At 33.1% G+C, this 15,331-nt stretch overlaps 2 protein-coding genes across 9 annotated transcripts in view; one reads left to right on the top strand and one right to left on the bottom strand.

The window, feature by feature from the left end:
- The window catches only part of LOC125649248 (uncharacterized), a 16,492-nt gene extending 3,476 nt beyond the window's left edge, over positions 1-13,016 (top strand). The window contains exons 1-2 of one of the 2 annotated variants that reach the window (XM_056165867.1): positions 1-353; positions 12,169-13,016. The exon at positions 1-353 is cut by the window's left edge and continues 3,476 nt beyond it. In XM_056165867.1, coding sequence (XP_056021842.1) covers positions 1-120 — 120 coding nt within the window. In that variant the 3' untranslated portion in view covers positions 121-353; positions 12,169-13,016. Of the gene's footprint in view, positions 652-3,003; positions 3,098-12,168 lie in introns of those variants that run through there. The other variant, XM_056165866.1, reaches the window with a different exon arrangement.
- LOC125649227 (uncharacterized) overlaps positions 8,258-15,331 on the bottom strand; it is a 78,608-nt gene continuing 71,534 nt past the window's right edge. For all 7 annotated transcript variants that reach the window (XM_056165865.1, XM_048876574.2, XM_048876573.2 and 4 more), the window contains 4 exons: positions 14,614-14,826; positions 12,226-12,345; positions 11,036-11,176; positions 8,258-10,356 (listed from right to left, as the gene is read on the bottom strand). In XM_056165865.1, the coding sequence (XP_056021840.1) occupies positions 10,285-10,356; positions 11,036-11,176; positions 12,226-12,345; positions 14,614-14,826 (546 nt within the window). In that variant the 3' untranslated portion in view covers positions 8,258-10,284. The remainder of the gene's footprint in view (positions 10,357-11,035; positions 11,177-12,225; positions 12,346-14,613; positions 14,827-15,331) is intronic.

Raw genomic sequence — 15,331 nt, forward strand, 5'->3', positions numbered from 1 at the left:
CTACTAGATATTAATACCTTATTTTGTTTACTAAATCCACATAACCTTGTATCTACAAAACAAACCTGTCTATACATCAGAGACTGTTTTAATGTTAGAAATAAGTTTTCAACAGTTTGATATTTTGTAATGTATCAATATATATGTGTATCTATGTATGGCTAACAACACATTCTTATATAATGTGCTTTAGTGCCAATAAAGAATTGAATTGAATTGTTGTAGCGCAGCGTAATGCGCCCTCTGGTGAGAGATTGATATCATTTATGTGCAAAGCTAAGGCAAATCGTACAAAGTTTAAAATAAAAACGAAAGTAACTAAAATATATGATATATTCAATAAAAACAAAAAGGTAAGATTTTTATTTTATTTTATATATCACTAATTATTCAACATTACGATATAGAATATGAAAATAAGTCCAGATAATTTATTTTCCATGTATGGTGAACCGTACGAGGATTTAATTAAAGTTAAGTCAGGTGCTCTACCAACTGAGGCCTTTGGTACCGGTGATCGAACTCATCAAATTCAACTTTCGGCAGCTCCCTGCTACAGAGTTGCGCATGCGCATTGTAACTTTTTCTTTCCCTTTGAATCCTGAACGGTAAACAAATTCAGTCATGATTGCGCTAGCTATTTTCTGTGTGGTATGTTCTTTTTTAATCATTTGTTAAATTAATATGTTGACGGTGCTACCGTTTGAGCGAGCGCAGCTTCATGTATATACTTGTACATTTTGTGCATAGTTTTGATCCAATAAAAAGCCCCATGGTGGGTATTAGTCCTTCTATGACATCTCTGGATAGGATGATGATCTTAAAAGATCAATCTGCTTCATTTTTCTGTATTTTAAGTCATTAGCTTTAGAAGTTTTGTGTTAGTGTTTGTGTTACTGTTATTCAGTGGTAAGGTTGAGTTTACCTAAAAAAAAAAAACCACACACACATTCTAATGCAACTGTTTTGTAAAATGCATTTTGATTGCCTAATGCACTGTAGTTTGCGGCAATAAAACGAACATTTACGAGACGGAAAGTATTTGATTAATGCGTCAATTTACTGCCTAGATTTTCCATGAAGACCCTATTGGAAAATTCACATTTCTGGTATATACCCATGTTAAATCAGGCCATGTGTTGAACAAAACATTTGGAAAACAATACGGTATGGATTTTTATAATGCAATACTTCGCAAGAAACTGCTTGAATGGTACCTGTTATGAGTTGATGTATCAGTATGATACACAGTTAGATACATGTACATGTACTTGAACATGTCCAATATCGATCAATAAATTTATATTGATGTCATAAGTTGATTCAGCCTAAATGGTAACACAGGATCCACATAATAATAATAAAAGATTTAAGTTACATTTTTATTGCAATTAATTTATAGGCATCGGGTTTATTAACACATAACATAGTTTGGTCAAATTGATATGCAAATAATTCTTAATTTGGTTATTTATTGCATGCTTTCTTACCTGAAACCTTTGATAGGCCCTTTTTTGACAATTTTTTTTTCAAAGGTTTTAGTGTAATTTTTTTCTAAATGTTGACACTATGTATTAATGTTGCATATCTATATTTTGTTTTGATTAAAATGTAAACTACTGTATAAAATACCTGTGGATGTTTAAATGTGTGTTTTAAATTAGGTGAATTAGTAGGAAAAACACATATAGTATAAAATTATAACTATTCCTTCAACACTGTTCAAGACAATGTTGTTTTAAAAGCTAAATCACTTCGTGTTGGAATGGTAATTTACATGAAAACTTCTCTTGTTTGATGTATTGAATGTATTGTATATTAAACTTAATGTTGTGTATATTTTACTTGATAACCTTCCAAACCATAGACTTCTGATGATAAAATTATGAAAACACTGTTCACGCTTTTATTTATGAGGGCCGAAACCTTCTTGGTGCTTTGCCTTTAAACTTCATTTTATAAGACTTGCATTATTTTTTTTTTAAAATATGCTTTTTTCTAAGAAAAGTTATAACCATGTATTATAAATTATTTTGCACCAGGAAGGTCTCAGGAATAAATCTGTTCTCTTACCTGACTGATGAGGCCCAAAGAGAACATTTAAATATCAGCATTTTCAAAAGTATATTTCTTATTTCAAAACAAGCATTAAGAAGCCAAAGAGGCACATCAGATTGATGTATAGATGCACCTTTTAAAAGAACTTCTCTCTACTACAATACTCATTATCAGTGAAGAAGATTCATTAAAATATTCAATATGATGTGGGTGTTGCAGTTGGGGTGGGAAAAGTTATAATGTAGCTGGGGAGGTGAAGTCCAACTCAATCATTTGAATTAAGTATTGGTTATTAATCATCACAATGTTCGTTAAAATAGTGATTTTTTTCAAATAACAAAGAAGAAAGAAAGTGTTAATAAACCATGTACATCTACTTCCAATTCATGTGTACTTATTGACCTATAGGTTTCAGTTACTACATGTATTAAACTGTTAAACTACTTATAATATTCTTATTTTGTAATTCCTATTTACCATATTAACATTATTGTGGTGATAACCCTTACTACAATATGTCCACTGTCGTATGTATTTACACATGTGTGTAGAATATTTCTTTTCCACCTATATTTTAGAACTTTTCATTCTCACATGGGTCCAACACAAAACTAATTTTATCCACTTCATCAAAATACATATGTGGCCATTATTGTGTTTATACATGTATGTCTTAATTTACCAAAATATCACGGGCAATTAACATATTTTTCTTATCTAAATTTCGGTGTAGACCTACTCTGCAAGCGGGGGGGGGGGGGGGGGGGGGGATACCACTGTGCTTAATTTGTCAAGGTATCTTAAACCACTTATACATTGGGTTAAAATTCCAAGCAAGTTAATACCTTTGTTACCTTGAGTAACACATTAAATATCATAACATTAAACTAACACGCAAAAGGGACGACTGATACGGGATTTGACCGTTTTCTTACTTGATTCTAGGCCTACTTTCACTTTGTGTGTGACGTCACAATTATGGTCACATGGTGTGCAGGGAGCTGCCTTTAGACTCGTTCGAACTCATCTGACCGCCATGTAATATTCTTCGCAAAACAAGGAATCTATGAAACGGAGCTTTCAACATAGACGTAAATTGCCAATCTGATTAAAATAAATCCTGTCGATAAGACTGAATGTAATCCAAATTATATAGTTGTCCACAGGCACTCGACGTTTTAAATATCTATAATAAAAAAATTGTCTTCCTGCAAACATGATATAGATGGTTTTCCATCGAAGCGATTAAGCAAGAGTTATTTCCCATTGGCCGCCATATTGTAGGTTAACATGCCCAGATTCCTTCATTATTCAACCAAAATCAGCCTTGTTATTCTGGTCACAGAGGTGGAGATAAGCTGTTTTTCTTATTAATATACATTTGTTAATGCATCTTTTACTTCATAATTACAATATTGCAAAGATTTCCCCCATATATTTCTGCCTTACATGTTTAATATTGGTTGCCCAACGAGGAAAATCCACCAGCTTGACCCACAAGATGACGGCCAAGGGGAATAACTCGGGGTCAAAATACGTCATATGAAAACCATCTATTATGTTTACAGGAAGATTTTTTTTTTATTATAGATATTTTAAACGTCGAGTGCCTGTGATAGTTGTCTTATTTAGCGCATTTATTGATAACGAACAGTGATCAATCTCAAAGATTATATAAAGAATACAATGAGTACAAGGTAAACACGCGGACCCCAAAGAAACACCAGCGGGATCTGGGCCCTTATCACAAAACATCTTACGACTAAGCTGGAAAAAAAATCTGTCTGATATTCAAAAACCAATCACAAGATCATAACTATGTTATCAAGTTTTATAGACCACAGATGGACTTTACATATTAATTAAGAAAATGTACAAGAAATGAAAAATAAGAAAATTAGTGTTCGTAAATTTTGATCTTATAATAGTCGTAAGATATTTTGTGAATAAGGGCACAGGTGCCTACGAGGAGTACACATTCCCAGTTGACCATTCACACCTGCCGTTAGCCGTGATCAGGTAAACAGAGTTTATCGACCTAACATATGGCAAGCCGTTTTACTATTAATTTATCTATTCGAAAGAGATATCTCTTTAACTTTGAGATATATCTCTCTAATTTAAACAGATGTTTCTTACTCTATTAAAAGAGATATCTCTTAAAGTTAAGAGATATCTCTCAACTTTGAGAGATACGTGTATCTCTTAACCTCGTAGATATCACTTAGAGATATCTCTTTATTTAAGATAAAGAAATCATTCTTTAAGTTAAAGGGATATCTCTTTCACTTTAAGAGATTTTTTATAAGATTTTGAATGAAAGATATCTCTTAAAACTGAAAAAATATCTCTTTCCGAGTTCAAGAGAGATATCTCTAACTGAAAGAGATATCTCTCTTGATTTTTAAAAATTATTCTTAAATGCTGATGGAATGCTCTCTATTACATTTTCTGAGAGAGGTATTTCTAACTTAAAGATATCTCTTTAACTTTAAGAGATATCTCTCAAAGTTAATCATATCTCTCAAAGTTAAAGAGATATCTCTTTTTCGAATGAATAGTTAAACAGCTTGCCACACAGATAGTATTCGGCGTAGTGACAGGTTGTATTTGCAAATAAATCATTATAGAATTTGGATGAACAGTGGTAATTTGTTTTGCCATTTTAATGCTTTCAAATTCGATAAATCGCCATATTTTTAGAATGATTATTGTATGAAATTTATTTGCCATACCGTTTTATTTTCCATCAACCTTCATCAGAAATTTTACGATCTTCTTGTAAACGTACCATAGAATATCCCGTCATCATTTACGCAGACTTTTTTCATATTTCAAAATACAGGCCAAGGAATGTACATTGTCTTTAGGTCAAGGTTTAAATTACATGATTTTCAACTATCCAGTTATGCATCAATTAACTCCTATCGGTATATACCTAATAATCCCCAAGATCTGAAGAAAAATTCAGCAAAATAAACACGCGAATATTGTTTGAGAGCATACCTACAACATTTCGTATAAACCACCGTTGCGTCGTATATAGACGGACATGGGAATGATGATTGCCGAACATAATCGGGTTGCTGAGACCGAGGTCATATACAAATATGGAAACTGACGTGAGTAACTACATGTTACATATGTTTAAAAATGATTCAAATGACAAGTGTAAGAAAGTAATAATTACCGCAAATATGCCACTCATATGAAATTTTGATAGTGAATTTTCTATAAAATTGGCATGTTCAATTGTTTACAAATCTGACACGTGCTCAGTGCTTCTCTTTCGGTTTTTCCCCCCGAACTGGTGACCTCCGAGGTCAATGCACACCGGAGATTATGACAGGATGACAATGATTCATGAATCGACATTTTCTGCTGATTTGACGGGTTTATTGCTTCAGATTCACTCTGATTTTATTAAGATATAAATACTCAATCACAAATATGTAAATATTTGTTCTTTTATTTTTCAATTCATTTACCGTCAATATTGCAACTTGAATTGATAAATCCAAATCAAATATGAAAATATCAATAAATCCCAATGTATATTAACGATTAAGTTATTTTTACAGAGCTATATACATGTAGGTAACAAGAGGCCCATAGGCCACATTGCTCACCTTTGGCCTATAGCTAAAGATTTTCCATCTATATTTGCATGTAAAACTTTGGTCCCTACTGTGGCCCCAACCAACCCCGAGGACCATGATTTTTACAAACTTGAATCTGCACTATGTCAGGAAGCTTTTATGTAAATGTAAACTTCTTTGGCCTATAGGTTCTTGAGAAGACTTTCTCTATATATGATTATGTAAAATTTTGATCCGCTATTGTGGTCCCATCATACCCTTGGGGGCCATGATTTGAACAAACTTGGATGTGCAATATGTTGGGAAGCTTTCATGTAAATGTAAACTTTACTGGCCCAGTGATTCTTAATGATTTTCCCTACATATTTGTATGTAAAACTTTGATCCCGTATTGTGGCCCCATCATACCCCCTGGGTGCCCAAGATTTTAACAAACTTGAATCTGCACTATGTCAGAAAGCTTTCATGTAAATTTCAGCTCTTCTGGTCCAGTGATTCTTGAGAAGAAGATATTTAAAGATTTTCCTTATTTATTCCCATGTAAAACTTTGACCCCTACTGTGGCTCCATCCTACCCCCGGAGGCCATGATTTCAGGAAGCTTTCATGTAAATTTCAGCTCCTCTGGCCCAGTGGTTCTTGAGAAGATTTTAAAATGATCCCACCCTATTTTTGTGATTATCTCCCCTTTGAAGGGGGCATGGCCCTTCATTTGAACAAACTTGAAAGCACTTCACCCAAGGATGCTTTGTGCCAAGTTTGGTTGAAATTGACCCAGTAGCTCTGGAGAAAAAGATCAAAATGTGAAAAGTTTACAAAAACGACGATGATGCTATTTTTCTAAGTCCAAGGGTCATAACTCAGTGAAAAATCAATGGACTAAATTCAAACTTGATCTGTAAGTTGTTATGGTAAAGCAATGTACCAAATATAAAATAAATATCTGTAAGAACAGAAAAAAGTGCGGAAAACTGATTTGCAGGATTGACGGACAAGACAGACGGATGGACAAAGTGCAAACCTAAAGTCCCCTTTGACTTTGTCGGTAGGGGACTAAAAAAGCTTGGAAAACTGTTTGACCTATTTTTAGCCCAAAAGTAGGTCAAGGATGGGCCAATCCAACTGAAATGCAAACTATTTGTATTCCTTCAGTAGGAAGCCTGTGATTAAATATCAGAGCAATATCTGCAATATCTGTACCCATAATGAAAAGCCCAGAAAACTGTTTGACCTACTTTTAGTCCTGATGTAGGTCACGGACAGATGGGCCAATTCAGCTGAAAAGCAAATTGAACTTGTATTCCTCTGAGAGGTTTTCTGTGTTTTCAGGACAATATCTGTATCTGTATGAAAAAAGTGCGGAAAGCTGTTTGACCTACTTATAGCCCTAAAGTAGGTCAAGGACGGACCAATCCAGTTGAAATGCAAACTCACTCTTACACCTCTTGAGGGAAAAATTTGTGACCAAATCTTTAAGTTGTACTGGTACATGCATCTGTTACGGGAAAGTCTGGAAAACAAGGACTTCAGGTGGTCAGACAGCCAGCTAGACACACGGACAGTGCCATAATTTAATACGTCCCATCTAATGACGGCTGTATAAAAATACATCGTCTAGCGATTCTTTTTCTGTATCCAAATTGGTCGCGGTCTCCATCAAATCTATCGCGCTACGATTGTTTGTAGTACTTGGCATGAGTTCATACATGTATGGCTGTATTCGCTTTGTCAAGTCCACTCCCGAGTATTTTTCCCTTCGCCATTTTCTTGGAGGTATTATTACCGGTCTCTGATGACGTCATAAACAGTGGACATAACCCCGTCAGTTATATTGAATATTGTCAATCTTAAAACAGCTATATTGAACATTTCTGTATCCGTAAAAAATAGAAAAATTTAGAATTGCAATTTTTATGTGAAATTGAAAATATATCAACATTTGGGGGTTTTCGTTTTCATTACACTTGACCTTGTGTAAAGTTTGATTTATGTAGCTTTCTCAAATACAAACATAACAGCAAAACGGGAATTCCCTATGGACTTGTATTTCATACACATCTATCTAACATTAACATGTATTTCATCACTTTCTGTTGTAGTTGTATCAATATTTTACAAGAGAATGAATACAGAATTTCCTGTATTTAAATACCAAGTTTGTATGTCTCTTTTTTGCATTGTACAATATGTATTTTATAAATGATAGCGTTAAGATGAAAATGCAAATTTTATTTGCCATAGTAATTAGTTACATGTATAAAGAAATTCAAACATATGATGCAGCAAGATTTTGTTCAGACTTTGAATGAGTATAAAATGAATATTTCTATTGCAATTCAAACAAAATCTGTTACTCGAAAACCTGGACTTGCTCTGCACACTTGATACCAAGCTTTGCGCACTCTATACGACCTATATTTTCAAGATGAATGGCATTGAGTGCCAAAGTAAAAGTCATGTTACAAGCATTGGAAGCTGCATGCATCTGACTACAACTAAATAGCAAAATAAAATTATATCATAATGTATTTTCTTGTACTGGCCATCAAGGAGCAAAAGGCCTTTGGTCCATTTTCACTGAACAGTAAAGAAAAGAAGAAAACAGGTTCATGTCATTTTAATATTGGCCATATATAAAAATTAAACGTAGTGCTCACCCACACCAACACTCTCTCTCATGATATAACTATCTTATGAAAGATACTGAAGATGTGCACCTATGATGCATACAGAAATTCTTGTTTATAATCATTCATCAAAATCACAGTTTAATAGATACATTTACATATCTGTGTTTACAGTGTAATAATGTTTCTTTAATATTCATATTATTTATCTAATAATATATTCTCAAAATAGATTTCAAAGCCTGATAAATAACAACATCTGTAATATATCCTTTTCTGATATTACATTGCAAAAAACTTTTAAAAGCTTCAAAAAATTAATATCTACCAAAATTACTGATGTTCAAGAAAAACATTACTGGTAACAATAAAATCTAATTATTTTCAATGCTTTACAACCTTTTGCATGGTCTTCTACATGTACACCTCAGTCATGGGACGCGTGCTTGTCTGAATAAACCTGATAGACAGTTTCACAAGAATCTAATGGTTCAAATATACAAACAAACCACTATCACAATCCACCATAGCCACTCGCACTCAAAGCTGACCTGTCTCACACGACCCACACACTCAAAGCTGACCTGTCTCGCACAACCCACTCACTCAAAAATTATCAAAATCATATCACATGTACATGATGCGTATATTAAATTAGCAGGATGACTAGATGTATAATGAATTACATATCAAATGTACTTACTATCAACTTATTGCTCTGAATAGGAGTTGAAATAAGCAAATTAATATATGTGTAGCTTACTGGTTTAGAAAGGTGAACAAAATTCAACTTTACTCAACAGTGGATCCTTTAGCCAATTTATCCTACTTTGTTTCAAAAAAGCAAAATACATTTTACGAACAGATCTCTATAATAATCAACTATTCAATATACCTGATTTTTATGTAAGAAAACCTTCACACAAATCCGGGAAAATATGTTAGCTTATAATATATTTCATAGAAATATTCTAATTAGAATCAAAAGTATGCTGTTTTTTAAGGAGCTTGTCTATTGTTTATCAAAAATAACCTTAAATATAAATCCCCCACCCCCTGTCAACAAGGGAAGGGAATTCTCTTTTACTGTTATGAAAATCAAAGTGTTACAATCAGGAGAGTTTACAAACATAACTTCACAAAAACAAAGGAAAACAAACAAAAACGAAACCCAAACCACTGACAGAATTTTATAGATGATGCCGACTTTGTGAAATCTGAAATACAGAATCACAATCTGTAGAACGTGAAATGCACTCAGATGCTGCACAAGTTCTAAAACAGCTTGTATCAATTACGACCAAGCAAAATGCTTAAATGTACACATTTCATATCAGTTACAACTACATTTCAATATAAAAATCTGATCCTTAGGCTACTCAGCATTCTTACATGTACAAGCATTTACACAATTACAGTTTTAGTCCATGTATCAATTTACAACAGTATAATGGATTTCAAATGAAAGTCAGCATATTTGAATCACAAAAAATATCAAAAAGTTTTATTAAAGTAAATCTCCAAATAAAACACAGTGTACAATTACACACAGCTCAAACATACAGCGAGTTTACATTAATATCACTGCATCAGTACCTGTTATTGCACAGCAAATATACAATGCAAATTTACAATATCACTCGCAATACATTTGTATGTTATATAGCAAATAAATTTTGTGATAAACATTTGCACTACAATTCATGAGATTCTTGTTGCTGAATTACTGAACATTCTCCTTGTTCTCAAATGGCAACATCATAAACCTGTGTCAGGAGATGCACATATAATTCTTTTCACAGAAAAAAAAGACATGTACGACAAAAGCAGCCAAGACTATTCCTTAAAGCTTTTCAACCTTCTTAGAACAATTTTACAATGCTTCATGGTTTTAATCAACCTGCAGAATGAAATGAAGGAATGCTGTGAGCCATATATTGCACAATACGTGCTGGAATAATGTAGAGATGAAGCAGAACGGTGAATTTCATGTAATCACTGTTATAGGTAATGCGGCGTTTCTTGACCTGTTAATAGACGGTATATTGAGGTGGGCATTGTCTTCATGTGAATCTGGAAAAGAACAATTTTTTTTAAAAGAATCATAAATACATATTTTCTCATTTTAAAAGCAAAGAAATGTGACAGTAAAATACCCCATCATTTTCATGTAGTTCCGATAAAAATCAATCAGCGAGACTTTCATCAAATATCTTCTCATGCCCCAACTCCTTCCCAGCATTGTCAAAAATGCAAATTCAATATTGTATATTGTTAGGTCTATAATAGATGATTTTGCTGGCAGTGAATTGCTTTGAAAATCTTGTTTATAAGCAGACAGGACACTTCATTCTCTGACATGATTACCCCGGTCATCCGCTGATTATATGTGAAGAAGTCTCCACTAATGAAAGACCTATTGTGGCTTCCCTTGTCATTCCGTAAATCTGATTGATTGAAAGTCCCAGAGCATCTAAGTCCTTAAAGACACCGCGATGTTTGTTATCTGTGGATTTTAGCTATTGCGTCTTTTAAATTCACCTCACAATCATTTGCAACAGAATATTATCTCAAGTTTTAAAAGGTACTTTGAATTTTCTTTACAAAATTCTTTTAATATTCTGAGAGATTAGTAAGTCTGATTCCTATAAACACTACGAAAATCTAGGCACTGCAATTTGCCCAGCAATCCCATTTGATTTCCTAAGCCTCTAGTCTCCTGATGTTTATTCATCTGAAGACTTCATATTACCTCGCCTACTGAGTTGGCTAGCAAGGACACAATTTTTTCATGAGGGACTGCCACAACACTTTGATTATTGATTTCTATGATCCGGTGTCCTACTCGCACCCCTCCTCGCTCAGCTATTCCTCCTCTCAATAAACTGCAGATCTGTCAAAAATATACGCTGATAGCAATCATACTTCCTAAGTATTTCCTGACCATAATAACATAATAACATAGGCAATGGTTATACTGGTTGATTTATTAAGGAGCACTCCTTTTATTAATAAAATTGGCTTAGTCAAAATATGATTACATTGATAATTTTCAACTTCAGTCTACACCAATTTTTTTTTATTGATAAAATTATTAAGAAAAGGGATTATGTATCATGAAAAATTAAAAAAAATCTTTAGATATAAACTTATGAAATTTGAAACATCCGTCTCTTTCATTGTTATGATAATAGGATTATCAGAATATTGCCAAAATTCTATTACACTAAAAGGAATACTTGATGAAGGTATTGGGAAATCATTAAATGTATTGAAAATAAAGGTGCTTGAATATTGTGCATGCACAATAGAGGAAATTCAAATGATGAACATACATGTATCAATAGATTTTATGGTAAAGAGAAGATTCTTCAGCACATGCAAATGATTTTTCTTTTCCATGTGACTATTGTGAACTACTCATGCTGTGTCTTTGAAGATGGATATCATAGAAAATAGAACAAAACAATTATCTTTCCAAAAAGCTTGTTGGGAAGTTGAGCTTTGCTTAAATTAAATTACCCTTTTCATTTTCAGACCTTGGGGGAGGGGAGGACAAAGTGGTTTAGAGGGAATGCATTTATTTTGTTCGACTTTCTCCATTTTTCACATACACAATATCCCAAACCTATATCCACCTCCAGGAATAGTCTAAATAGTTTCAGTGCAACCATAATTTGCCATCTAGATTTATGTAAAACTAAATTATTTTCTCAAGTTGAGGAATACACTTTACTTTTAATAATTGTTTTAACAATAAATTCCCTCTGCCCATATTTGTTACACATGTTTTACTGTGTTAGTATCACAATAACAGACTATATTTCTACATGAAACTAAATCTAAAATGGATTAAAGGATAATCTTTTAATTCATACATCTTAGCAATATCCAGGAACAGAAGAACTTCAATAAAAACGTGTGATTGATGTGTAAACTTACCACGCCATTCTGGACACTGAATCCCAGCTGATACTTGACATCAGGCCGCTTTATAAGGACCTCTACCACTGGTGCACATGGAACAACCGTTAGTTTTACTACAGTCTGCTGTTTACCAGTCTGTAATTAAATACACTGAGCATTTAGAACCTCTGTAGGAAATTTGGAGTGAAAGTGCTTTGTAACATTCAAGGACCTGTACATTGTCAGAACTTCCATACTTGCCAACCATCCACATGTAAAAATCTGGTCATGCCCTCTTTGGAGAGTTAAAAATCTGGTCATAATACGTAACTACATTCACGACATACTTACCATGATTACGCTATATCTCATATTGCATATATACAATATGCACTTGTATTAGAATCATTTTATTGAAAAGAAGCCTTGTAACTTACCATGAGAAAATAAGAAAACTTCATGAATCAAATTTATTGATTAAATTTACATGATAAAAGGGCAATGAAGGTTTCATTGTTTAGTATTGACCAAAAATTAGTGTATATCTTTCTTTTTAAACACTGAAAGTCCTTTCAGAATATGCATTGCTGTTTGGAAGAACAAGGGAAGTGTGAGCTAATTTTGAAAGTATTTCAAATCAGGGACCTATAAACGTCTCTGTTCAAATCACGATTTGAAGGAGAACTTTTATCTCCAAACCTAATAAACAAGTGCAATTTAGATATAAAATACAATTAGCCTTGTACTATTGTCGATCAGTTTATTTCATCTAGTTAAAGTTGTTTTCCAAGATTCTTTTATTTGTACATAAATATCATTTTTCTTTTTGTTGGTGTTGTTCCTCCTGGCTCTGGTGTCGATCTCATTCTATCGGAAGCCATTCTGTAATTACTTCTTACTTTGATTGTCAAAACATCTCCTGGATAATTGTTAACACCTACACTTATAATTTACCATTACACAGCCTATTCATAGCCATCAGCATTGTTTACGTAGATCCAAGCTTGGGGTGATAACTGGAAATGATGTGTGGAATAATTTACAAACCAAATTTGGAAATCAGGAGATTTTTGGGTTGTAATTTGTTTAGAAAAAATCAGGTGAGAAGCATGACCCGCCAGGTCATAAAAAATAATCGTGTTACGAGTCGAAAAATCGAGTGTAACCCAACAAAATCGGCTGAGTTGGCAACTATGGTCAGAAGTCAGAACCCACTGGTTTTCTCTCCATTACACTGCATTCAACGTTGAATGAATAGTAATGGGGAAAAACCATGGGTTCCTACGATGGGACTTGTACCAGTTAGAGGAAACCATATTTCATCTTTTAATCCAAGCTATCTTTCACTCAGCACTGATTTCAAGTACAGTGTATAGTATTTAATTTTCTGTGTCCCACAGTGGGATTCAAACCCAATTTCTAATACAGCTAAACCAGAACACAGGTACCATTTAAATCAAAATTAATTAAATTTACTAACATATAACATGCCATTAACTCTTTTTAATCATATAATGTTAACTGGAAGTCATATTGAATAAACATTTATGCAAATGGATTCAGAGGTCGAATGAAATGATAAAGCAAGGAATACTTCAATTTAAATCATATTAGGTAGGTGCAAAAGCCATAGTTTTTATAAAACACACAGCAGTTAGTGTGTTAACACAAGATTTTTGCTGATTACATCAAAAATTAATCTTAAAATCATCATTACTTCAGAAAAACTGCATTACCATTAGCATGATTTTCAAATGCATTAATTTCTATATTTGTCATATTTGAAAGTACATTCTAAATTACCATTACTCTCTTGTAGTTTGCTCTAACAACAAATTAGCCTCATAAGTATTATAGAAATACTCAAAATACAATGTAGATACTCAAACAATATGCTTTTAGTGAACAGGAATATTGGTTTTTAAACATTTTGAGGTAGATTTCTCTGGATTTCAAAGTAAGGAAGATTTGCATTACAAATAAGTGGTAATATACCACTTATTTGTAATGCAAATCTTCTGAAAATTCAGAAAACAGTCCTCTGAAAATTAGGGGATTCATACTAATCAAACATTCCACTGACATTTACAGAAATTAATTATGTGATCACAAATTAAGAAGAAAAAAAATTGGAGGCATCTTAGTAACTTCCTGATACTTGTACATGTATTGAAAAACAGTGGAGACTTTTGCATGGAATTAGAATGAAAATATCAATCCTTAGCATTTTTTTAGCATTACAAAATGAGCTAATATATTACATTTCTGCACATGCATCCCTGTGTTGTTTGTGGGCTGGATATGAACTAATGAATGCTATATAACAATTTATGAGGGCTATAATTTGTAGGTATCGAGACTCCATGAAAACCAATTCCCCATAAAAAGTTCATGTATTGTCTTTATGAAAATTTCATTTGTTACCTTAATATAAGTTTGACAAGACGACAAAGGGAGGCCAACCAGGCTGATTCCATTGATGGAAATAATCTGGTCCCCAATGTTTAGCTGACCACAGCGAGCTGCTGGACCTGAAGGGCACATGTTGGCCAAAACCACGGTAGGGACCATGGATCCCCACCCAGACTCCACTATCACAATACCAAGGGACTCTCCCTTTAATTTTGGCACAATAACCTGCAATGAAATAAATTTTATATAGTATTATTATAACATTAAAGTACATAAATGTATATGTAATAATTATTGGTTATTCATCAATTAATGAACTAAGTCATCAACTTCACTGGATCCTTTGAAATGAACGTACTTTACATGTATCAAAACCTTGTAATCATGCAGAATTAATTTTATATCATCACATGCAGAATTAATTTTATATCATCACAAACATTGTGATATCTATATCATGTCTAAAAGTCTCTTGATACAATTTCATCAAAAGTACTACACTAAATAAATAATCAGAAACTGTCCTTTGTCAAATAATACTAAATAGCATCCACAGAGAAAATTAAATTGAGGCACAATCTTCTTCAACTGATAATTTAAAAAAAATAAATACAGTTGTAAGCAGAAGCCAGAATTCTAAGCAATCATTTAATGTCATCTCAAGATGCCATAAGCCACCTTCTATTTGCAACTTAACTTTTTCACCTTCTATTTGCAACTTAACTTTTTT

Source organism: Ostrea edulis, chromosome 5 (assembly GCF_947568905.1).
Source record: "Ostrea edulis chromosome 5, xbOstEdul1.1, whole genome shotgun sequence".
Classification (NCBI taxonomy): Eukaryota; Metazoa; Mollusca; class Bivalvia; order Ostreida; family Ostreidae; genus Ostrea; species Ostrea edulis.